Source organism: Cherax quadricarinatus, chromosome 18 (genome assembly GCF_038502225.1).
Source record: "Cherax quadricarinatus isolate ZL_2023a chromosome 18, ASM3850222v1, whole genome shotgun sequence".
In the NCBI taxonomy this organism is placed as follows: Eukaryota; Metazoa; Arthropoda; class Malacostraca; order Decapoda; family Parastacidae; genus Cherax; species Cherax quadricarinatus.
In genome coordinates this window covers 13,775,137-13,801,841 of record NC_091309.1, presented here as the reverse complement: position 1 = coordinate 13,801,841, position 26,705 = coordinate 13,775,137, and the positions used below count along the sequence as shown (strand labels likewise).

Sequence of the window (26,705 nt, the reverse complement as noted above, 5' to 3'; positions counted from 1 at the left end):
ATATAATAGTTGCTGAGTTACCTCTTAACTCTCTCTCTCTCTCTCTCTCTCTCTCTCTCTCTCTCTCTCTCTCTCTCTCTCTCTCTCTCTCTCTCTCTCTCTCTCTCTCTCTCCTGCTATTTTACATTCCACGATGCTTCTTCCCACATGGTGTAGACATTACTGAGCTTCCTTATTCCCGTTCTTACCTGCTGTAATCATTCCAAGGCTCTGTGATGCCTGCTCCTTGTATATTCCTTCCAAGACTCCATGATAGTTGTTCTCACCTGGGAACACTGTATATAGACCGCGAGATACTTATCTATGTGTATATACAGTACAAGAGAGATTATTAATCCCTTAATTAGGTATTAAGGCATTCTAGAATGTTAGTGTTCTAGTGAATTTGCAGGTTTAATGCAGTAGATAAGGTTGTAACCTAACAGTCTAAACTGTTATGGTTAAATGAGTTTTAATGTTTGAAAACATATCTATCGCTTCAATTTCGTGTAATAGATTACGAAAATTTAGACACATGTGCAACGTCTGGGTATCTTTATTGTAGACGTTTCGCCATCCAGTGGCTTTATCAATACAGATTCAAGGACATGACTGGAAGACAGAACAACTGTATACAGAAGATGAGGTAATCAGTCCCTCAGCATTGGTGTTGGTATGGAAAAAGAACGTTTCGCCACGAGTGGCGAAGCGTTTCCTTTAATAAATGTCCTGAACTGTACATAAGTGCCTTTTTCCACATCTTGTCGGTATCACCATACCATTTTCTCATTGGAGTTGGTGTGAAGAACACCGTAGTCGTGAAGATTCTGGAGCACAGGCAAGAAGGCTGGCGCTTATATACTGGCGTCAGGTGGAAAGAGACAGGTATTAGACGAGGGCATAGTCACTAGTAGGCGGGATTTCCCAGTGGAAGTAGGTCATACCCAAGAGATGGGTTAGTGGTAGTGGTAGTAGTAGTAGTCACGAAGAAGGTTATGTAGATGTCCTTCTGAAACAAGATTCCATGATGTTGCGGTGTCTGACAAGTTGTACCACAAACCCATCCCCAAAGGCAGTACTGGGGGTTCATAAAGGTAGTACTGGAGGTTCGCAAAGGTTGTACTGGGGGTCCACAAAGGTAGTACTGAGGGTCCACAAAGGTAGTACTGGGGGTCCGCAATGGTAGTACTGGGGGTCCGTGAGCTAAGTTAAAAATTTCAAGAGGCTACAGTGTAAAATGCTTAATTACTCACGGTGAGGCTGATAAAGATTAACTTTCAAAATTTAACGACATGCTCAGTTACGTATGTTTTTCAGCTGAGAGATGAAACTGGGAAAATGAGTTTTTTGTCAGTAAATAAAACTGGTTTGTTGAGTAGACAGACCTATCAAAAACCTGGGGTCCCTGGGAAAATTAATTTAAATAAAGGGGTCCATGATGGTGAAAAGGTTGGAAACCCCAGTATTGATGAAGGGCTGGCCTGCCGCTGGTGCATCAATGATGGCTGCTGCTCACAGATTGCTTGCCGCTCCTCATCATGTGAGATTAAATGATAAAGTGAAGGTGGTTTCATAAGAACTCTGGGACGCCTGTTATTTGGAGCTATTACTGTGTTACGACACATCAGCTGTTTCCACGGCGTCTGTTTTAAAAAGTTTTAATGGCCGCCCGTCTCTTTAGATCCCAAGCTAGATTAGTTATGATTAGTATTTTCTCCTGTAGTTCGGTTCTCTGTTGATAAGTTAATAGCTCAATGCATTTTTTCCTGGAGCATAATTTGATGATTATATTGTAGGAAAACTGGATTATTTTATACTTTATGTGAGTTTGCCTTGCGATATATGAGTACATGTGTTTTCTGTAATGTTAACGAGGGTTTTATTTTATCATGTTCTGAAGGTAAGGCCAGTGTACGTAGGAAGCCTGGTCTAAGCTGCAGTACTTAGTAACTCTGTAACCCACATATTACCGCACATACGTTGTGTGAAGTGTGTTAAGAGAGCATGTTTACGTCAGTATCTCCTTCGTACCTCCCCAGGCTCCAAAATTACCACCTTGCGCGGCTCTGACCCTGACGGCGACGCGTTGACCTTCGGCGTGAGAGGGGCGGAGGGCCGCGACTTACTGAGGATAGAGCAGAACGGCGCTACAGAAGCCAATGTGTACCTGAAGAAGGCCTTGGACAGAGAGGTAACCCATGTCGCAAGTGACTGGATGCCAGTCATTTGTGTGAATGTTTGAAGTGCATGTTGTCCAGTCTCTCTTGAACACAACTCTGAATGTACTCTCTGCATGGTGGGGTGCCGATATTAGTGCTAGTGATGGGTAATAGTGATTGAGTACCAGTAGATGTCTGGGATGCTAACAAATAAGGGTAACATTGATGGGGAGGTGCATTTGATGTTGTCATGAGATAGGACAGGAGAGTAGGACGGGAGGTCCCACTGGATGGCATATCAGTGAATGGAATTTTCTTTTGTAACACATTTATACTGCAGACCTCATGGTAAGAAAAAGTAAATAACATAAAATGGTTTTAATATTGTGTGCATTTTGAATATTACTTCCCTTGAGGAAGCAGTCTCAAGCATATTGCTGTAGGGTCTTTAGCTCTGGTAAATGTGTGTGTACTCACTTAGTTGTACTCACCTAGTTGAGGTTGCGGGGGTCGAGTCCGAGCTCCTGGCCCCGCCTCTTCACTGATCGCTACTAGGTCACTCTCCCTGAACCGTGAGCTTTATCATACCTCTGCTTAAAGCTATGTATGGATCCTGCCTCCACTACATCGCTTCCCAAACTATTCCACTTACTGACTACTCTGTGGCTGAAGAAATACTTCCTAACATCCCTGTGATTCATCTGTGTCTTCAACTTCCAACTGTGTCCCCTTGTTACTGTGTCCAATCTCTGGAACATCCTGTCTTTGTCCACCTTGTCAATTCCTCTCAGTATTTTGTATGTCGTTATCATGTCCCCCCTATCTCTCCTGTCCTCCGGTGTCGTCAGGTTGATTTCCCTTAACCTCTCCTCGTAGGACATACCTCTTAGCTCTGGGACTAGTCTTGTTGCAAACCTTTGCACTTTCTCTAGTGTGTGTGTGTGTGTGTGTAATAACACTGGAGTGAGGCAGATGTTGTGAACAACCATGTAGTATGTATATCTGGTGGGTGTGAGGATAACTAGTTGTTTCCCCAGATGAAAGACGAGTACACGGTAGTGTTGACGCTGACTGACAACAAGCTGGGTGAAGGACAGTTCATCACGCAGTCCATGCTGCTGCTGGTGGAAGATATCAACGATAACGAACCCATCTTCCGTCCCTACGAGTCCTCGGTGGCCGTGGATGAGAACGCTCCGCCTCAGGTGCTGGCCACGCTCCTTGCTACTGACCAAGACGAAGGCCCATTCGGACAGGTAAAACGACTTAAAACATTCTTGCTTAAAAAGCATAAAATACCAATGGAAATGAGTATATATATATATATATATATATATATATATATATATATATATATATATATATATATATATATATACACTATATATTTTGGTCTCACACTGAGACCTTCTTCAGCAGGCAAAGGCCCTCTTTGGCGGACCTAGTATAGGTCGAAATATATGCATATCCATCGTTTTATTACCATCATGTGGGTTCATTTATGCTTGGTTGGTAATGATTATCAGGAAACAGGGCAAGTGTTTCCTGACACTGGTCTTAAGTTCATTTATACCATTGGCCAGTGTTAATTATACTACTGTATTTGCAAGTTTTTGTAACGCTGCTGGGGAAATATGTAATATCTTCAGTTGTACGATTCTCTTGTATTAGATATTAAGAGTTTAATTGCATTGTTTTCATTTAAAAATTTTATTTGTATGTTGTTACCACAGGTAATCTACAGACTGGACGCTGACTCAGAAAGCGACGCGGAGAAGTTTACAGTGAATACCCTGGACGGGAAGGCTGTGTTGAGGCTGGTGGGAGACCTAGACTACGAGAGAAAGTCCCTATACCAACTCAGGGTAACTAGCTGCACCACCTCCCTCTTTGTTCAGTGGTAGCCTGTCTCTATATTTAGAACGGAGAATCGAGCCTCCACCACTCGTTGTCGTATATGACCCTCAAGGGTTTAATGCTTCACAAAATGTGGATATCATGGTATAATATATCGACAAGTTGATAAGTAAGACACATTGACAGGAGTTAGGTGTCTTTATTCCGAAGTGTTTCGCCTACACAGTAGGCTTCTTCAGTCGAATACAGAGGCAACAGAAACAATAGAGATGTGAAGATGATGTAATCAGTCCATCATCCTGGAAGACGTAGTGTTGTGGTAGTCAGTCCTCAGGGACTGACCACCAAAACACTACGTCTTCGGGGGGGGGGGGGTGTTACTTGGATGCTGGAAAAAGTCTCTTAATTCAAAGAATGTGAACTACTCTTTCCTTGGATTAAACCTGATTTTCCTTTCATTTCCCAGGCACTGTGTGACCCTTTAGGCTTGACGCTTTCCAGTGAAAGTAATAATTGAGTGTTACTTAAGCATTTAATTTCACTTTCTCTGTCACATCTTGTCGTATTCTTCGCCTCTGTTGTATTTACGCGAAACATTAAAGTACACTTCGGTAAGGTAAGAATTAATTTTATCTCTGGAATGTCAGATGGAAGGGGCTGATATCACCCCCCCCCCTAGTTGGTATTAGGCACTGATAGAGCAAGTTATCAAAGGTCAAAGAATGTGTGCCAGTTGACTGGGGACTTTACACAGGCCAGGACCTGCTCCTCTTCAAGACCTGGTTCACCTTAAGTGACCTTTTACTCTCGTCCCTCTTTGATCTTTATGCTCTAGTTTACCAGTTACCATGGTCCCTGCTGACCCTCTCCTTGTTTCATGGGTTGGTTTACCGTTTTGATTTGTTACAGTCATCCCTCTTTGCGTAGTTTACCTTAGTGTCATGTTACAGTAATCCCTTTTTATGTAGTTTACCTCAGATGTTACACTCATCCCTATTTACGTAGTTTACCTCAGATGTTACAACCCTCTTTCTGTAGTCTTTCGTAATCTAGTTTACCTCACTGACTTACCACCTTTCCCAGTGACCAGGCCTTTCCTTCATGACTTGATTTACCCCCAGGATGACTTAGCTTCTTGCACTTTTCTCCTGACTTAACCTGATCCTGGAGCTAAATGTCATACTGCCCACGACAGTGAAGATACACGTTTCTGGACAAGCTTCTACGGTTCGCTTTCTATAAAGCTTTATCAGACTTGCTGTAGCTCTAAACGGAGCGAAACGTTGGTGCAACGAAAGCTTGTTCAGCGACGTTTTTTCTTCACGATCTTTCCATGACCTTTAATCAGTGGCGGACCTACATTTTTTGGGGCCCAGAAGTTTGAACTGTTTTGGGGGCCCCTTCGCAACCCCTTCTCATGCAGTAGACCCCCCAAAAATTAAGCACTGTTGATTAAAGTGTCTTCTGGGGCCCTTCCGAGATTAGGGGCCCTGAAGCTTAAGCTTCATTAGTTTAATAAGTAGATCCGCTCCTGCCTTCAGTTACTATTAAGGTTCATTCTTGGTTCAGAATGTATGAAAAATAACACCAGACACTGTATGATACTGAGGAGTGTAATGCTCACCCCTGAATTTAATGGTATTGAATCAGAAAATTGAATAACATAATGTAAAAAAAAAAATAGTTGAGTGAATAGTAGGTCAGTGGAAACACTGTCGGCGGTTTCGATAGAAACGTTTTCTAATATTAGAAAACGTTTCGGTCCTGAGACTTTGATCACTTCTAACATAACCTCTGTATGTTAGAAGTGATCAAAGTCCCAGGCCGAAATGTTTTCTAATAAATATGTCCCAGTGTTTACTTATTTGTTTTTCCTAAACCAATTTGTAGGTATGTGTTGCCAAGGTTTATACCAGGGTCCAGTCTCAGGAGAGTGGAAATTAATGGGTAAGTCTTCTTCAGTCTGCTGCTTCTGTCCACCTAGGAGTAAATAGGTATTTGGATGTTAGTCGGTATGTGACACGATGGAGATAAATAGTATAAAACACCGACACGATCGCAAATGTGATCCTTTATTAACCATGTTTCGCCCACACAGTGGGCTTTATAAAGACACAGACAGATCTGTTTGTGACTTTGTAAAGCCCACTGTGTGGGGGAAGCGTAGTCAGTAAAGGATCGCATTATACCACCTTTGTGTCTATTTTTCCATTGGATGTTAGTAGGCTGTTGAAGTTAGCATCCATGACATTCATGGGTTATCCTAGGTTAACAACCCTTTAGGGTTAATAATCCAGATTTATTTTATGTGAAGCGTTAAAATCTGTACGGACATTAACGGCGACTAGTACTAGAGAATAATGCGGAGAAAGTCTCCGTGTTCCTTTCTCCTCCTTTGAAAGACTCGACCCTCTTCTTTGTTCTTCACCGTTAAGATGAGACAGCCTGCCGTGTGATCTGTTCCCTGAAGCAGCTCAGTCATATAATCTCTTTTTCTCTAAGACACTTTAGCATAGCTGTGATCTTAATGAGTGTTTCCTCCTTGTGCTACCACTTGCATGTTCTTTTCTGTCTTACTGGTCTCCCAGACCAAGCTGATAGATTTCAGTCACTTGACGTAAGAAAGTCATCCTGCGTGATGGAATATGACAAGGAAACATATCTGGCTTTCGTTGCAACTGTGTAACTCTCATATAGGATAGCAGCTCATGGTTGATGTATCCAGATTTATTTAGATCATAATGAAAAAAACATGATGAATAAGACACATGTGCAGCACCTGGGTATCTTTATTGTGAAGACGTTTCTCCATTCAAGGTCTTTATCAATTCATTACAGAGACTGGAGACCGTGGAATATGTAATTATCCCCAAGTAGTCTTTAAAGACGGTATCCGTCCCTTAGCCTCAATCAGTCTTGTGTCTTATTATCAGCTTGTCGCTGTTGTATATAATTAATGTAATGAAATAAAATGTATACGAACTCAGGTGCTGGCGATGGACCGAGCCATCAGCGGGCGGGTTAACACTGGGACGGCAGCGCTGGTGGTACGGGTCAACGATGTGGAGGACCAGCCGCCTCAGTTCACGCAGGCACCGCCAGTCACCCGCATTCCCGAGGACATCCCCGTCAACTCCGGCGTACTTGAAGGTCGGTTCTTGCCTCCTCCTCCTCGTCTTCAGTTTTGTTGTATCCGGGTCTGGAGCTTTATTATGTTGTTTTCTCTGTTATCGTTTCCTGCAGCTCTTGTTTCTTCTGTTATCATTTCCCACAGCTGTTGTTTCTTCTGTTATCGTTTCCTGCAGCTGTTGTTTCTTCTGTTATCGTTTCCTGCAGCTGTTGTTTCTTCTGTTATCGTTTCCTGCAGCTGTTGTTTCTTCTGTTATCGTTTCCTACAGGTATTGTTTCTTCTGTTATCGTTTCCTACAGCTATTGTTTCTTCTGTTATCGTTTCCTGCAGCTGTTATTTCCTCTTGATGTTTCCTACAGCTGTTGTTTCCTCTGTTATCGTTTCCTGCAGCTATTGTTTCGTCTTAAAGTTTCCTACGGCTGTTGTTTCCTCTGTTATCGTTTCCTACACCTTTTAGTTTCTTTTATTATCGTTTCCTACGCCTTTTAGTTTCTTCTGTTCTCGTTTTTACGCTGTTTGTTTCCTCTTTTACAGTTTCCTTTACTTGTTTCCTCTGTTCTTGTGTCGTACACCTGCAAGATTAGCTGGCTTTTGTTTCCCTATTGTGACTGTTGTACGGATTAAGGTGGCAACTCACTTGTGATGTACCCAGTTTTGTTACGAAATGCAAGTGACTTACAACAAGGAGACAAATGTCTTCATGCATCAGAAACATAGTTTTCATAAATAAATAGTTTAGATAACTGAGTGTTTGTCTTAGCCACGAAGTTCACGTAACTGAGTATTTTCATTCGCCACAAAGTCAAGAGAATTGAGTGTTTCTCTTATCATTAAGCTCGGATAATTAAATGCTTCCACTAAGTTAAGATAACTGGGTATTAAAAATTATCTGCTCCATCTTAAATATATTTCCAGTAAACTTGGCGACCTCTTTCATATATGTCTCTCTGTAGCTACAGGAGCACAGTTGTGCTCATGGTGTCCTCTCTACGGTATTTAATATACAGTTTGAAAAAAGTATAATTTGTGGCTGTATTGACGTTATGGTGAATGATTTTGCTGAACGGTATTTTTGAACTATTATTGTCTTGCTTATGTGTCATCTTAGTGACCACGTGCTGTTCCTTGTGTACCTTACAGTGAAGGCTGTGGATGGAGACCGTGGCGTTAACAACCACATTACTTACTCCATCTTAGAGGGAGACAAAGGTCTCTTCCAACTGGACCACAACTCTGGCGTCCTCTACGTCAAGAAACCGCTGGACCGTGAGAGTCCTCTCTCAAACAACGGAGCCTTCATTATCAAAATTCAGGTGAGCTAATGTTTACAAGCAGGCAGGCAGGTCATCACCAGTTTAACATCTTAATGGGGCAGACACACAGTACATGCTTCAATTACATTATATAATTTTTAGTCATAAAATAAGTATTTTTAATTTAATTTATATGATGTATCAACATTGTCCACTTGCAACTTGATAATGAACTAGGACGAGCCGAAACGTTGTTCAGTTTCAATCTACAATTTTTTTTTTAGATTAATGACTATCATTCCTGTTGCACGATTGGAGATAAAAACAATTTGCGAACTTTTTTTCGTTACACTTGGACAGGCCCAGGAGGAGAGCGGTGTGGTGGACCCTCCCCCCACGATGACCACGGAGGTGACAGTGTTGCTGGAGGATGTGAACGACGAGACTCCAACCTTCAAAGCGTCGCATTACGTTGCAGAGATCGCTGAGGGCTCCCAGTTTAACAGTCCTGTCAACCTTATCGGCGACGCCATCCCAGAAGTGTATGACCACGACCAGGTAAATAAACCTTTTTCCCTTCTTGCCTCGCCCTCAGGCTTACCCTCTGGGTGTCTGATTCACTAAACTAGACCTCAAACATCATAAAGATATGGAGGCTCACAAGCAAACAGTGGTCTCAAGCCTACTGTAGTGTCAAGCTTCATTAAGAGTGTCAAACCTCACTAGGACTTGTAAGTTAATATCTTAGATTTTTAGCATATTAACTGCATATGGATGATTAAAGCTGCAAATGACCTGAAAATAAATAACATCAATAATGCTTTGATTCTTAAAATAGGGATTAAAGTAAACTCTTAGTGCATATATAAACACAGAAGGTTGTTTGGGTTTAGAATTTAAGATATCACACGAGATTTTGTCGAAGTTACGAGAGGTTATAATGAAGTTCTGGAGAAGGTTGAAGTTTCATTAAAGCCTCATCATATGAAGCCTCATCCGTGACGTCAAAAAACATATTTCCTAGATGTTTACCAAACATTAAAAATGTACACATGGTGAGGCTTGACCAAGTATTTTTGATCAGTACTTATGTTTTAAATATGAAAAAAATATTAGAGATTTTGTAGGTGCAGTGTTACCTAGTATTTCCTATAATTTAATGTTAATTTCCTCCTGCCAAGTGTTTCCCAACTTTTTTCCCCTACGTCTTCGTTCCTTTAACAAACAGTGAAGACGAATTTCCTCTCATTTTTTGCTAAACATGAATTTTACAAGTTTATTTAAATTTAAGTACTGACTCAGTAAAACAATTGAAAAAAAATTAAAATTTATAAATTCCCACTAGAGGGAGATACCGTCTAGGTTGGGAAACACAATTCCTGCCATTCGGACATAGTGTCATTATTTGTCAATTATTTGGATCGGATTTATAAAATAATACGTTTTTATGAGTATTTTGGTAATTGGTTCTTATGATCCTAATATGGCTTCGATCTTTCAAGGGACATATTAATGTGTGGGATATGGACCAGGTGAGTTGAACTGTTTATAATGGTGCTTATAGAAATATTGGTGTTTGTATGTGAGGAGAGATCTGGTATAAGCTTAGCACCACAACACCCTGGGGATCGCTCTTGTACGCTTCCATCCATTCATTTTAAACTCTCTTAAGAGTTCTTCTGTTTCGCTTTTGTATTTAATACTGTTAAATATTTTTGACTGCCTAATTAATACATTACAAGTACGTTAAACACAGCTGGGACGGTGTATATCATGCAGCAAGGTACCTCCATGAGAGCTGGTACGCCTGTGTTTACTGTTTTATATATCATGTTATTGGTCCTGCTTCTTGTGTTGTGTCACGCCTGTGTTTGTTATGTGCTTCTCAGCACTCGGTTAAAAAAAATGTATATCTCTGTTTTCCTATTATTATTCTCTCTTTTGTATTTTCACTATTTGAATATGTAAATTTGGCCATGCAGTTGGAACTCCGTTAAATATTGGATTCACTCCTTACTAACTGACCAGCTTCATGAGGACTCTGAAATACCTTCAACAATGCCAGAGTACAGGGTCACATAATGCAACATAACATTTGTTGTAAATGTACAGTTTGAGGCGCAAATGTAATTTTTTGCTTACATTGTAGATTATATACCACATGTTATTTGCATCGTTAATTATAACCATATGATTCGCAAGTTCATTAGGGTATATTGGGAAAGTGAAGTGATTTGTTATTTTATGTTCGATATTCCGTTCTCCCGACGTCACTAGAACGAAGCCAAAAGAAAAAAAAGCCTTCGCCGTGTGTAAAGATAGGTATAGGATGCATAATAAAGGTAGTATTATACTAAAAGATATCTGTAACATACCGACGTGTCAAAAGAAATGTTTTCCTGTTTGATACTAATATTAATATTCTTCCACACGAGCACATATACATGTAGACAAAAGTGGTCCTCGGTCTTGTGTTATAATATTAACATGTAGGCTCCTTACAGTCGCTAATTTCAAGGTTGTTCTGACTTAAACAAAGATTAAGCACATTTTGCTTTTAAGCTTAAAATAAAGTCTCTGTACATATTCAGACTTTAAGGAGAAAACTGTGGCGATAATTGTGTTGGATCTCTCCTGTCGCAAGATATTCCTCTTCCTGTAGATTTGTGTTGTGGTAGCCACATCCTGCCGCCCTACACCTACCCGCTCCTCTCTTACCGAGACTGGTTTTCACGGAAAGTCTATAGCTGATGATTTTATCACTATATAGATGTTTTAATGAATAATTCATTGTACTTACGCGTTTGTGTAACTTGCGGGAAAGGAAGGTAGTTAAATGTATAATGTTAAGGGTGTTGAAGGGAGGCAGGAGGCGGTGCGGGTAAGTATGAATTAACATCCTCATCACAAGGTGGGAGCTGCTCTCACTCTAAATTCCTGTATTTCATATCCGTAAAACTTACCCTAAAATGGCAATAACATAACTCTGTGATTTACACTAAAGCTTGACATGTGTTTCATCTGTTACTCGTACAATACATGTATTTCAGATTTGTATGTATTAGTGTGTAGTACTGCAGAAGTATGGCGGCTAGTACACACTTGTGTAGTTTAGTGCTTAATAAAGCCTATATAATGGCAACCAGCCGCCATGGGCGCAAGGTAGTCAATACTCTTATTAAAAACTTTATTTTTACCTTTGTTGAAGACAGTCAGACTAGTCGACAGCTTCATGTTTATCATCAGTGAGGAACTGTACATAAGTGGTTCAATTATTTCAGTACGTGTCCAGATGCGAGGAATATTTCGGAGAGTATAATGTTGAGTTGGTGTGAATTAGTTACAGCAGTAATGATTTTTAAAAAATATTCCATTTTGTTTACATTATTTTTTGTAATATACTCAGAGTTTGATTTTAAAATAATCGTGGATATAAATTTATTATTTAGGTACTAAATGAAATTATATCCTTCAAGGAATTTCTGTTAAATTTATAAAAAAAATTGTGACGTTTATAACAGTGATATTAAGAAGTTTATTGGAAAAGAAAGAGAATTTAAATGACAAAAGACATCTTACAAAACGCTCACTGAAATTACTAAGAGATAAAATTTTATATATATATATATATATATATATATATGTCGTGCCGAATAGGCAGAACTTGCGATCTTGGCTTAAATAGCAACGCTCATCTTGCCATATAGGACAAGTGAAAATTTGTGTATGCTATAATTTCGCCAAAATAATTCTGAACCTAACGAAAAAAATATATTTCACTGTGTTTGTTTAGTATTAAATTATTGTAAACAAATCTAAAATATATTTAGTTGGGTTAGGCTAAAATAAATTGCGCTTGTTATAATAAGGTTAGGTAAGTTTTCTAAGTTCCTTTTGGTGCAAAATTATAAATTTTTACCTCAACATTAATGAAAAAAATATATCTTTAAACGTATAAGAGAAAATTTTAAAAAGGACTTAATTTTAAATGAGTTCTTGCTAATTGACCAGTTTTACATATTCGGCACGACATATATATATATATATATATATATATTTATTTTTTTATTATCACACCGGCCGATTCCCACCAAGGCAGGGTGGCCCGAAAAAGAAAAACTTTCACCATCATTCACTCCATCACTGTCTTGCCAGAAGGGTGCTTTACACTACAGTTTTTAAACTGCAACATTAACACCCCTCCTTCAGAGTGCAGGCACTGTACTTCCCATCTCCAGGACTCAAGTCCGGCCTGCCGGTTTCCCTGAATCCCTTCATAAATGTTACTTTGCTCACACTCCAACAGCACGTCAAGTATTAAAAACCATTTGTCTCCATTCACTCCTATCAAACACGCTCACGCATGCCTGCTGGAAGTCCAAGCCCCTCGCACACAAAACCTCCTTTACCCCCTCCCTCCAACCCTTCCTAGGCCGACCCCTACCCCGCCTTCCTTCCACTACAGACTGATACACTCTTGAAGTCATTCTGTTTCGCTCCATTCTCTCTACATGTCCGAACCACCTCAACAACCCTTCCTCAGCCCTCTGGACAACAGTTTTGGTAATCCCGCACCTCCTCCTAACTTCCAAACTACGAATTCTCTGCATTATATTCACACCACACATTGCCCTCAGACATGACATCTCCACTGCCTCCAGCCTTCTCCTCGCTGCAACATTCATCACCCACGCTTCACACCCATATAAGAGCGTTGGTAAAACTATACTCTCATACATTCCCCTCTTTGCCTCCAAGGACAAAGTTCTTTGTCTCCACAGACTCCTAAGTGCACCACTCACTCTTTTTCCCTCATCAATTCTATGATTCACCTCATCTTTCATAGACCCATCCGCTGACACGTCCACTCCCAAATATCTGAATACGTTCACCTCCTCCATACTCTCTCCCTCCAATCTGATATTCAATCTTTCATCACCTAATCTTTTTGTTATCCTCATAACCTTACTCTTTCCTGTATTCACCTTTAATTTTCTTCTTTTGCACACCCTACCAAATTCATCCACCAATCTCTGCAACTTCTCTTCAGAATCTCCCAAGAGCACAGTGTCATCAGCAAAGAGCAGCTGTGACAACTCCCACTTTGTGTGTGATTCTTTATCTTTTAACTCCACGCCTCTTGCCAAGACCCTCGCATTTACTTCTCTTACAACCCCATCTATAAATATATTAAACAACCACGGTGACATCACACATCCTTGTCTAAGGCCTACTTTTACTGGGAAAAAATTTCCCTCTTTCCTACATACTCTAACTTGAGCCTCACTATCCTCGTAAAAACTCTTCACTGCTTTCAGTAACCTACCTCCTACACCATACACTTGCAACATCTGCCACATTGCCCCCCTATCCACCCTGTCATACGCCTTTTCCAACCACCCAGGGAGGTACTACCGTCCTGCCAAGTGAGTGTAAAACGAAAGCCTGTAATTGTTTTACATGATGGTAGGATTGCTGGTGTCTTTTGTCTGTCTCATAAACATGCAAGATTACAGGTACGTCTTGCTACTTCTACTTACACTTAGGTCACACTACACATACATGTACACGTTTATTTATACACACTCATCGGAGTTTTCTTTGATTTTATCTTAATAGTTCTTGGTCTTATTACTTTTCCTTTTATATCCATGGGGAAGTGGAATAAGAATCTTTCCTCCGTAAGCCATGCGTGTTGTAAAAGTCAACTAAAATGCCGGGAACAATGGGCTAGTAACCCCTTTTCCTGTAAAGATTACTAAAAAGAATAAGAAGAAGAAAATTGTCAAAGTGGGAAGTCTGAATGTGCGTGGATGTTGTGCAAATGATAAGAAAGAGATGATTGTGGATGTTATGAATGAGAAGAAACTGGATGTCCTGGCTTTAAGTGAAACAAAGCTGAAGGGGGTGGGAGAGTTTCAATGGAGAGGAATAAATGGGATTAGGTCAGGGGTTTCAAATAGAGTTAGAGCTAAAGAAGGAGTAGCAATAATGTTGAAGGATAAGCTATGGCAGGAAAAGAGGGACTACAAATGTATATATTCAAGGATTATGTGGAGTAAAATAAAGATTGGATGTGAAAAATGGGTTATAGTAAGTGTGTATGCACCTGGAGAAGAGAGAAGTGTAGAGGAGAGAGAGATTCTGGGAAATGTTGAGTGAATGCGTGGGGAGTTTTGAATCAAGTGTGAGAGTAATGGTGGTTGGGGATTTCAATGCTAAAGTGGGTAAAAATGTTATGGAGGGAGTAGTAGGTAAATTTGGGGTGCCAGGGGTAAATGTAAATGAGGAGCCTTTAATTGAGCTATGTGTAGAAAGAAATTTGGTAATAAGTAATACATATTTTATGAAAAAGAGGATAAATAAATATACAAGGTATGATGTAGCACGTAATGAAAGTAGTTTGTTAGATTATGTATTGGTGGATAAAAGGTTGATGGGTAGGCTCCAGGATGTACATGTTTATCGAGGGGCAACTGATATATCGGATCATTATTTAGTTGTAGCTACAGTTAGAGTAAGAGGTAGATGGGAAAAGAGGAAGGTGGCAACAACAAGTAAGAGGGAGGTGAAAGTGTATAAACTAAGGGAGGAGGAAGTTCGGGTGAGATATAAGCGACTATTGGCAGAAAGGTGGGCTAGTGCAAAGATGAGTAGTGGGGGGGTTGAAGAGGGTTGGAATAGTTTTAAAAATGCAGTATTAGAATGTGGGGCAGAAGTTTGTGGTTATAGGAGGATGGGGGCAGGAGGAAAGAGGAGTGACTGGTGGAATGATGAAGTAAAGGGTGTGATAAAAGAGAAAAAGGTAGCTTATGAGAGGTTTTTACAAAGCAGAAGTGTTATAAGAAGAGCAGAGTATATGGAGAGTAAAAGAAAGGTGAAGAGAGTGGTGAGAGAATGCAAAAGGAGAGCAGATGATAGAGTGGGAGAGGCACTGTCAAGAAATTTTAATGAAAATAAGAAAAAATTTTGGAGTGAGTTAAACAAGTTAAGAAAGCCTAGGGAAAGTATGGATTTGTCAGTTAAAAACAGAGTAGGGGAATTAGTAGATGGGGAAAGGGAGGTATTAGGTAGATGGCGAGAATATTTTGAGGAACTTTTAAATGTTGAGGAAGAAAGGGAGGCGGTAATTTCATGCACTGGCCAGGGAGGCATACCATCTTTTAGGAGTGAAGAAGAGCAGAATGTAAGTGTGGTGGAGGTACGTGAGGCATTACGTAGAATGAAAGGGGGTAAAGCAGCTGGAACTGATGGGATCATGACAGAAATGTTAAAAGCAGGGGGGGATATAGTGTTGGAGTTTACCTGGAGAGAGTTCCGGGGGTCAACGCGGGAGTGCTTGGTACTTTTGTTTAATAAATGTATGAAAGAGGGGAAGGTACCTAGGGATTGGCGGAGAGCATGTATAGTTCCTTTATATAAAGGGAAAGGGGTCAAAAAGGGGTAAAAATTATAGAGGAATAAGTTTACTGAGTATACCAGGAAAAGTATACGGTAGGGTTATAATTGAAAGAATTAGAGGTAAGACAGAATGTAGGATTGCGGATGAGCAGGGAGGCTTCAGAGTGGGTAGGGGATGTGTAGATCAAGTGTTTACATTGAAGCATATATGTGAACAGTATTTAGATAAAGGTAGGGAAGTTTTTATTGCATTTATGGATTTAGAAAAGGCATATGATAGAGTGGATAGAGGAGCAATGTGGCAGATGTTGCAAGTATATGGAATAGGTGGTAAGTTACTAAATGCTGTTAAGAGTTTTTATGAGGATAGTGAGGCTCAGGTTAGGGTGTGTAGAAGAGAGGGAAAATACTTCCCGGTAAAAGTAGGTCTTAGACAGGGATGTGTAATGTCACCATGGTTGTTTAATATATTTATAGATGGGGTTGTAAAAGAAGTAAATGCTAGGGTGTTCGGGAGAGGGGTGGGGTTAAATTATGGGGAATCAAATTCAAAATGGGAATTGACACAGTTACTTTTTGCTGATGATACTGTGCTTATGGGAGATTCTAAAGAAAAATTGCAAAGGTTAGTGGATGAGTTTGAGAATGTGTGTAAAGGTAGAAAGTTGAAAGTGAACATAGAAAAGAGTTAGGTGATGAGGGTATCAAATGATTTAGATGAAGAAAAATTGGCTATCAAATTGGGGAGGAGAAGTATGGAAGAAGTGAATGTTTTCAGATACTTGGGAGTTGACGTGTCTGCGGATGGATTTATGAAGGATGAGATTAATCATAGAATTGATGAGGGAAAAAAGGTGAGTGGTGCGTTGAGGTATATGTGGAGTCAAAAAACGTTATCTATGGAGGCAAAGAAGGAAATGTATGAAAGTATAGTAGTACCAACACTCTTATATGGATGTGAAGCTTGGGTGGTAAATGCAGCAGCGAGGAGACGGTTGGAGGCAGTGGAGATGTCCTGTCTAAGGGCAATGTGTTGTGTAAATATTATGCAGAAAATTCGGAGTGTGGAAATTAGGAGAAGTTGTGGAGTTAATAAAAGCATTAGTCAGAGGGCAGAAGAGGGGTTGTTGAGGTGGTTTGGTCATTTAGAGAGAATGGATCAAAGTAGAATGATATGGAAAGCGTATAAATCTATAGGGGAAGGAGGGAGGGGTAGGGGTCGTCCTCGAAAGGGTTGGAAAGAGGGGGTAAAGGAGGTTTTGTGGGCGAGGGGCTTGGACTTCCAGCAAGCGTGCATGAGCGTGTTAGGAGTGAATGGAGACGAATGATACTTTGGACCTGACGATCTGCTGGAGTGTGAGCAGGGTAATATTTAGTGAAGGGATTCAGGGAAACCGGTTATTTTCATATAGTCGGACTTGAGTCCTGGAAATGGGAAGTACAATGCCTGCACTTTAAAGGAGGGGTTTGGGATATTGGCAGTTTGGAGGGATATGCTGTGTATCTTTATACGTATATGCTTCTAAGCTGTTGTATTCTGAGCACCTCTGCAAAAACAGTGATAATGTGTGAGTGTGGTGAAAGTGTTGAATGATGAAAGTATTTTCTTTTTGGGGATTTTCTTTCTTTTTTTGGGTCACCCTGCCTCGGTGGGAGACGGCCGACTTGTTGAATATATATATATATATATATATATATATATATATATATATATATATATATATATATATATATATATATATATATATATAATGTCGTGCCGAATAGGCAGAACTTGCGATCTTGGCTTAAATAGCAACGTTCATCTTGCCATATAGGAAAAGTGAAAATTTGTGTATGCAATAATTTCGCCAAAATCATTCTGACCCTAACGAAAAAAATATATTTCACTGTGTTTGTTTAGTATTAAATTATTGTAAACAAATCTAAAATATATTTAGTTGGGTTAGGCTAAAATAAATTGCGCTTGTTATAATAAGGTTAGGTAAGTTTTCTAAGTTTCTTTTGGTGCAAAATTATAAATTTTTTCATCAACATTAATGAAAAAAATATATCTTTAAACGTATAAGAGAAAATTTTAGAAAGGACTTAATTTTAAATGAGTTCTTGCTAATTGGCCAGCTTTACCTATTAGGCACGACATATATATATATTATATATATATTATATATATATATATATATATATATATATATATATATATATATATATATATGTATATATATATATATGTATATATATATATATATATATATATATATATATATATATATATATATATATATATATATATATATATATATATATATATATATATATATATGTATGTATATATACGTATATATTGACAAAAATAAAGCACCAGATTTAGACTAATTATCACTGGGAAGGGAAGAAGGGTGGAAGGATATACAGAAGAATGTTACACAAATAACCCGCACATAAAAGACAGAAGCTTACGACGACGTTTCGGTCCGACTTGGACCATTGACAGTCACACAGTGTGACTTTGTCAATGGTCCAAGTCGGACCGAAACGTCGTCGTAAGCTTCTGTCTTTTATGTGCGGGTTATTTGTGTATCGTTCCAGTCACGGTATTGTGCCTTTTTGTTATTTACAGAAGAATGTTGTCTACCGGGGATTATCTTCTATATATTAAAAAAAATATATTGGTGGATAAATGGAAAAGAATAAATATTTTGACTTTAAATGGGATAGGAAAGATCATTTACAGTTTTGCTTGTATGGGCCTGTAGGGTAGGTGTTACTGCTTTACAGAAAATTAAAAGATGGTAAAAAAAATGGCTAAATTTTGTAATAGCAGTTTGATTTAAGATTAGTTAAATTTTATTTAATAAATCAATTGAGCTATTGATACAGAAGTTTTGAAATTATACAAAAACAAACACTGGACACACTGCATTTATACAGTCAGTAAAGCCTATTAGATTTAAGGCTTTCCTCACAACACGAAGGTCATTGAGACTTCATATACGTCCTAGACAGTAATAACATTCCATATATCTATCTACTAGTCATACAGTATCTGTTTGTGAGAAATTTACTTGTATTCTGAAAATCTGATATTTCGTACCACTTTCATTTTTATAACATAAATTTCATTATTTTCTGACTGGAAGAAATTTATGAGCGTGAATTATATGCATATATAATGTAAATGTTGAATATATGAATTGTGAATCTCATAATACATCAAACTGGGATGGTCATGCCTGTAATATACAGCGCCTCGCTGTCGTTTTCTGTTGTGGTTTTGAGAGAAACTGCGCATGCTACACTTACTTATTTTTTGTTTTATAACTTTTGTGAAAATTTCCGTTGAGATTTTAAATCAGATTGTTTACCTTGTTTTGTGAATATCGTTTGTCCGGTGCCACTTTCAGGGAAACAACGGAACCTTCAGGATGTTCCTGGAGGGTGACGGAGGGATGTTTGACATAACGCCTCCTGAAGGAGTCAACTTCGCCTCCTTTCTCATCCGTGTGAGGAACCCGGCGTTGCTCGATTATGAAAAGGTTAAAGGTAAAATGACTTTTCATGCTGATATAATTTCAGGCACAATCAATAATAAAAAATTGTCTTTAAACGTATGTTAAATAAGTACGTTGATTTAGGTACAAGTATACATAAGTACAATTATCATACATAGCGTAAATTACCCAGGGTCCTTTTAATATCTTATTATTTAAATTTTAAAAGTTAAAACAGCTAAGTAACGCAGCTATGTGAAAATCAGTTACAATAAAAGAAATATTAGGAATGAGGTAAATTGAGTTACTATATATGTACATTAACATTAAAGAGAGGATCAGCTTACAAACAAAGAAACGTATTTTATGGCTTTGTGTAGCATACAGATTGCAGTTTACATACAATAAAGTATTGTTAAGCACAAATAAAGCCACTAGCATGAATGTGCCTCTCGGGCAGGAATGTTACCTGTACAAAAATCACTCGCCTCCTTTTCTGTAACTTCATTCACTAAATTAGCGAAGTTTAATGATTTTATAGACCAATAGGATAAATTTGTACAATGATTCTGAGGTCATGTGAATGCCTATGGTACTTTGGTAGAGCTGCTCGTTTGTATTTTGAAGTGTCGTGCTTCAGCCTCCCAACAACTCTCGAATACAAATATATATGTTAGTATACATTTTATAGATTAAACATAGGAAAAACTGGATAAAGTCCGGCAGTTATGGTGCAAGACGAAGTTCAAGTTTTCTTGTATTTCCCAGTGGTGAACTTCACAGTGGTAGCACGGGAAACTGTTGCTGAGAGACCCAAGTCATCCTCAGCCCTCGTCACCGTCCATATACGAGACACCAACGACAACTTCCCGATTTTCAGCGAGGATCAGTACGAGGTAAGCGGGTACTGGTGATGCCTACACCCCTCTCTTTATACATACATGAAATACAATAATATAACCGTCATGCCTTTGTATGTACCTTCATAATGAACCAAGATAAAAAATTCCAAGTGCTCTCGTGATGTGTTATTCGTACATAACGTCTGTATGTGATTCATATTTAATGAAAACGACTACAATTGCTTTTAATCGTTTAAGTTACGTATAAATATGTGTATGCGCTCGTAAATGCAGGTAAAGATATAAAAAAGGCAAGCCTTTTATTTATAGCTACAATATAATATTGTTCACGCAAGCAAATCACGATTTGTACACTTGGGTAATTTATCTTCAGGTTATCACACGGAAAAAATGAACATGGACTTGCCGGACACCTTGTATTTGTATCACTAGCAGCAGGTTGAAAGTACAGCGTAACTATACGTTCTGAAAAATAGTCACAATTCCGGGGCTGGAGCAGCTAAAGATTAACCCACATTTTTAACAAAGAAGAAACTGTGGATGTTTCAGTCTTCCCTGAATCATTGTCAATTAGCATCTGCTGGTGACATGACGATGATCCACAAATGTGAATTTTCCTCCCCAAAGTGTTGGTTAATGTAATGTGCAATTTCCCGTGACGAAAAGAATCACCACCTGGTGATGTTTTTTAATTGAAAACGCTTGGAAAATTTTGTTTCATTTCACGTGGTGATTGCATCATCACATTTTCCTAAATATCATTTGTTGCTAAAAAAAAAAAATCTGAAAATATCTGGTGTTTTTTGAGATTTAAAGCTGCATGTATTTCCTAAGAAGTTGGGACGATCTGAAATGTATAGGTATTTTTTTCACTGTGTACTAACTAACATTTCCCTTGAAATTTAATCAGGATTTTCTGGAGAGACACATATCAGTCTGAAAATTCCCGATGCTGATTTGTCACCGAAAAATCTTATAATTATGCAGTGCATAATTATCAGTACAGAAGTATACCTCGTATGAGGTATACTGCCCAACCGTGTGTGCATGTGTTTTATACATGTGTGATGGTGTGTGTGGCAGGTGTTGATTCCCGAGGACGCTGCAGTAGGGGCGACGCTGGTATGGGTGCAGGCTTCCGACCCTGACAGTGACACCTACGGTACTCGGGGCATCAGGTACACCGACCTGAGGGGCGCCCTAGCCGACAAGTAAGTTCTTATAAGGTTGTAGTGCTTTACTGTATTTCTTGTTCATGACATTCCCCTAGTGTGAGAATATTAGTTCATAACATTCCCCTAGTGTGAGAATATTAGTTCATGACATTCCCCTAGTGTGAGAATATTAGTTCATGACATTCCCCTAGTGTGAGAATATTAGTTCAGGACATACCCAGGTTTAAGAATATTGGTGTAAGACATCCGCTAGTGTGAGAACGATGGTTTAAGTCATCCCTTAGTAAGAAACATGTTGGTTTGAGACGTCCCCTAGTGTGATAGTGTTGGTTTGATGAATGGAATGGGAGCATAGCTCCAATTGCTTGGATCAAGAACCCTTCAGCATCAAGGCCACACTGCTTGAAGGGACAACGTTATTTTTTACTGGGTGTTTAGTGGTTAATTAAGCAGACTATTATAGTTGTGTGACCTTGATGAAGTGTAACCTTGATGAAGTGTGACCTTGAAGTGTAACCTTGATGAAGTGTGACCTTGGTGATGTTTACCCACAGACTGGAGATGGAGCCAGAGACTGGAGTGATCACCTTGAAGGAGGCCGGAGCCTTGGACAGGGAGAGTGTTGCTCAACACTACCTCACTGTGGAGGCCAGAGATGACCTCGGCCGCGGCAACAGGTTAGTACGCACTGGCTCACCTTGTTTACTCTCTCTCTCTCTCTCTCTCTCTCTCTCTCTCTCTCTCTCTCTCTCTCTCTCTCTCTCTCTCTCTCTCTCTCTCTCTCTCTCTCTCTCTCTGTATATAAAAATAATATGAATATTAAATAATTTTAAATGTTGCGATGGTTGAGTTACACAGTGTGTTGGTTGAAGGAAGATTTACAGGGTGTAAATCATGCAGATAAAACTTATTTGTAGTGTTGGGTGATGCTTGATTAAATTTAGGACATGCGAAGATAATTGACGTAAGACTTACCAATAGTGTCTTGTGTGGCAGGAACACCGTGGTGGTGAAGGTGGTGGTGGAGGATGTGAACGACCACCCGCCAGTGTTCTTGCAGAGGCGCTACGAGGCTCGACTCTACGAGAACTCTGCCACCTTCCCTGAACCCTTCGTTGTCACCGCCAGAGATGATGACCTCAATGGTGCGTCACTCCTCCACTTAGTATATATGAGTCATTCCACTTACTGTATACGAGTGATTCCACTTACTGTACATGAGTCACTGTATTGAGTGTATACGAGTCACTCCACTTACTGTATACGAGTCACTGCACTGAGTGTATACGAGTCACTCCACTTACTGTATACGAGTGATTCCACTTACTGTATATGAGTCACTGTATTGAGTGTATACGAGTCACTCCACTTACTGTATACGATATATATATATATAATTTATGTTAAGCGCTAAATCCATGGGGATCATTCAGCGCATGACGTGGAGGCTTGATCCTCCGTCTGCTGAGCGCCAGACAGACGCGCTTCCTATTTGTACTCACCTAGTTTACTGTATACGAGTCACTCCACTTACTGTATACGAGTCACTCCACTTGTATATGAGTCACTCCACTTACTGTATACGAGTCACTCCACTTACTGTATACGAGTGATTCCACTTACTGTATACGAGTCACTGCACTGAGTGTATACGAGTCACTCCACTTACTGTATACGAGTCATTCCACTTACTGTATACGAGTCACTCCACTTACTGTATACGAGTCACTCCACTTACTGTTTACGAGTCACTCCACTTACTGTATACGAGTCATTCCACTTACTGTATACGAGTCACTCCACTTACTGTATACGAGTCATTCCACTTACTGTATACGAGTCACTCTACTTACTGTATACGAGTCATTCCACTTACTGTATACAAGTCACTCCACTTACTGTATACGAGTCATTCCACTTACTGTATACGAGTCACTCTACTTACTGTATACGAGTCACTCCACTTACTGTGTACGAGTCACTCCACTTACTGTATACAAGTCGCTCCACTTACTGTATACGAGTCGCTCCACTTACTGTATATGAGTCACTCCACTTACTGTGTACGAGTCACTCCACTTACTGTATACGAGTCGCTCCACTTACTGTATACGAGTCATTCCACTTACTGTATACGAGTCACTCTACTTACTGTATACGAGTCACTCCACTTACTGTGTACGAGTCACTCCACTTACTGTATACGAGTCGCTCCACTTACTGTATACGAGTCGCTCCACTTACTGTATACGAGTCACTCCACTTACTGTGTACGAGTCACTCCACTTACTGTATACGAGTCGCTCCACTTACTGTATACGAGTCGCTCCACTTACTGTATATGAGTCACTCCACTTACTGTTTACGAGTCACTCCACTTACTGTATACGAGTCATTCCACTTACTGTATACGAGTCACTCCACTTACTGTATACGAGTCACTCCACTTACTGTGTACGAGTCACTCCACTTACTGTATACGAGTCGCTCCACTTACTGTATACGAGTCATTCCACTTACTGTATACGAGTCACTCTACTTACTGTATACGAGTCACTCCACTTACTGTGTACGAGTCACTCCACTTACTGTATACGAGTCGCTCCACTTACTGTATACGAGTCGCTCCACTTACTGTATACGAGTCACTCCACTTACTGTGTACGAGTCACTCCACTTACTGTATACGAGTCGCTCCACTTACTGTATACGAGTCGCTCCACTTACTGTATACGAGTCGCTCCACTTACTGTTTACGAGTCACTCCACTTACTGTATACGAGTCATTCCACTTACTGTATACGAGTCACTCCACTTACTGTATACGAGTCACTCCACTTACTGTATACGAGTCACTCCACTTACTGTGTACGAGTCACTCCACTTACTGTATACGAGTTACTCCACTTACTGTATACGAGTCACTCCACTTACTGTATACGAGTCACTCCACTTACTGTATATGAGTCATTCCACTTACTGTATACGAGTCATTCCACTTACTGTATACGAGTCACTCCACTTACTGTATACGAGTTACTCCACTTACTGTATACGAGTTACTCCACTTACTGTATACGAGTCACTCCACTTACTGTATACGAGTCACTCCACTTACTGTATACGAGTTACTCCACTTACTGTATACGAGTCATTCCACTTACTGTATACGAGTCACTCCACTTACTGTATACGAGTTACTCCACTTACTGTATACGAGTTACTCCACTTACTGTATACGAGTCACTCCACTTACTGTATACGAGTCACTCCACTTACTGTATACGAGTTACTCCACTTACTGTATACGAGTTACTCCACTGTGTACGAGTCACTCCACTTACTGTATACGAGTTACTCCACTTACTGTATACGAGTCATTCCACTTACTGTATACGAGTCACTCCACTTACTGTATACGAGTCACTCCACTTACTGTATACGAATCACTCCACTTACTGTATACGAGTTACTCCACTTACTGTATACGAATCACTCCACTTACTGTATACGAGTTACTCCACTTACTGTATACGAGTCACTCCACTTACTGTGTACGAGTCACTCCACTTACTGTATACGAGTTACTCTGCTCATCGCTGTGTTAACTGCATGTGGGTCGTTAAGGCTAAAATTTACCAACACACTTAATATCAAAAAGTTCTAGTATTAATTATCCACACTTGAACTAGAATAATAGTCTAAGTAAACGAATAACCTTTATTTTCCTTAAAGTTACAGATTTTTTGCTGACTTACGCTGTAAATTACAACATTGTTTACATTAATTAAGAGTGTGGTTATAATAGGTATATAAATGTGGTAAACTGTGAAATCTTAGTCATCCAATAAACATAAATTGAGGTACAGTAGTTTATTTTTTTCTATTTTTTTTTTTTTTGTATACGTATTTTTTTTATGCTAATCTACATGTGTCACTATTTGCACAATGTTTTGACTGTGTACTCGTGTGGTGTGCAGGCACTGTAAACCACGAGGTTCGCTACACCATCCTGAGTGGTGACCCACTGAGTAACTTCACCATTCACCCCCTGAGCGGGGAGATCAAACCAGCGGCGCCTCTCGACTTTGAGGCCATCGACCAGGAGGGAGACATCAGATATTTTAACCTCACCATCAAAGTAAGTTTTGAATGTCTGTTCTGACATTAAATTATCGCTACATGAATTCAGATTAAGTCGTAGTAAACGTTCATCTTTCTGTTTGTGTTTATAAGTATATATACTGCACGAAGTGTAATAAAAACAACCTCGTGCTGGGTTAATTCAACGCGTGGATTAGTGGAGGCTTCATCCTTCGTCCAGTAATCACAGTACTGTCTGATCAGTCAGACTGTTGTCTAGAATTATGTATTGGAGGGCAGTGGACTCGAGAACTCTAACAGAGACTCGTATATTTTATCTCAGATGATGGGACAATTTCGTTTATTCAGTTTTTTCTGCCTACACGTTAGTACTACCTTGATGGAACATTAATTCATTGATTACTAATTGATAAAACAAATTGGCTTGGATGAAAATTGGAAAATATATGTTTCACTGTTAACATTGAATTGTTAAGTTAAAAACATCAGAGCCGCAAGGATTACTTTAAAAGCACTCGAGCTGTATTGTAAATGGTATGCAATATTGACAAGTACATGAGTAATACACGTATACGTCTCTGTTGTCGTATTCGCCCGCGCAGCAGCAGCGGGCTTCAGGCGTCTCCAGTGTCTTCACAGGCGATTGTAACACTGGAGACAGTAATAAATATGATAATTGTATAAATACCGGCAAGTTGATATGTAAGATACATGTACAACAGTTAGGTATCTTTATTCCGAAACGTTTCGTCTTTACAGTAGGCTTCTTCAGTCGAGGACAGAGGAGGTAGAAGAAACAATAGAGATGTAAACACGATGTAATCAGTCCATCACTGAGACAGTAGTAATGGAGAGGTAATTTTGAGTTGATATGTATTCTGAAGTATAGATGAGACGGGAGTCTGGCAACAAGTGCTCAGCGTCTTGAACTTCATGTAAGTGAAGACAGAGGTCTCACGTTAGGTTAGGTAATGTTTGTCAGGAAACAGGACAAGTGTTTCCTGACGCGGGTCTTAGTCACAGCTACAACTTTTGGTCATCTGACCGAGGCCTTCCGCTGGTTTACCGGTCCACCCCTTTAAAAATTATAATTACAATTATAACCATTAGAAAATAGATACCTCACAAAGGCAGCCATGCTCTAAGGCGCCCAGTTAAATTTTATTTTCATTATTTTCTTTGTTTATTAGTTTTTTCTTCTGTTGTTCATCATATTTGATTATGCCGCTACCGCTGTGCAAAGCAATTTATGACAGGATTAGCATTACGGCACTTAAACTCCTTGTGATAAGC

General features: G+C 39.5%; 1 protein-coding gene across 5 annotated transcripts in view; it reads left to right on the top strand.

The window, feature by feature from the left end:
• Nucleotides 1-26,705, top strand: part of Cad88C (cadherin 88C) — a 346,082-nt gene that overhangs the window by 215,658 nt on the left and 103,719 nt on the right. For all 5 annotated transcript variants that reach the window (XM_070086212.1, XM_053777631.2, XM_053777630.2 and 2 more), the window contains 12 exons: nt 2,019-2,170; nt 3,176-3,394; nt 3,872-4,003; nt 6,983-7,145; nt 8,266-8,438; nt 8,739-8,936; nt 19,184-19,322; nt 20,039-20,166; nt 21,217-21,344; nt 21,863-21,985; nt 22,305-22,453; nt 25,289-25,449. In XM_070086212.1, coding sequence (XP_069942313.1) covers nt 2,019-2,170; nt 3,176-3,394; nt 3,872-4,003; nt 6,983-7,145; nt 8,266-8,438; nt 8,739-8,936; nt 19,184-19,322; nt 20,039-20,166; nt 21,217-21,344; nt 21,863-21,985; nt 22,305-22,453; nt 25,289-25,449 — 1,865 coding nt within the window. The remainder of the gene's footprint in view (nt 1-2,018; nt 2,171-3,175; nt 3,395-3,871; nt 4,004-6,982; nt 7,146-8,265; nt 8,439-8,738; nt 8,937-19,183; nt 19,323-20,038; nt 20,167-21,216; nt 21,345-21,862; nt 21,986-22,304; nt 22,454-25,288; nt 25,450-26,705) is intronic.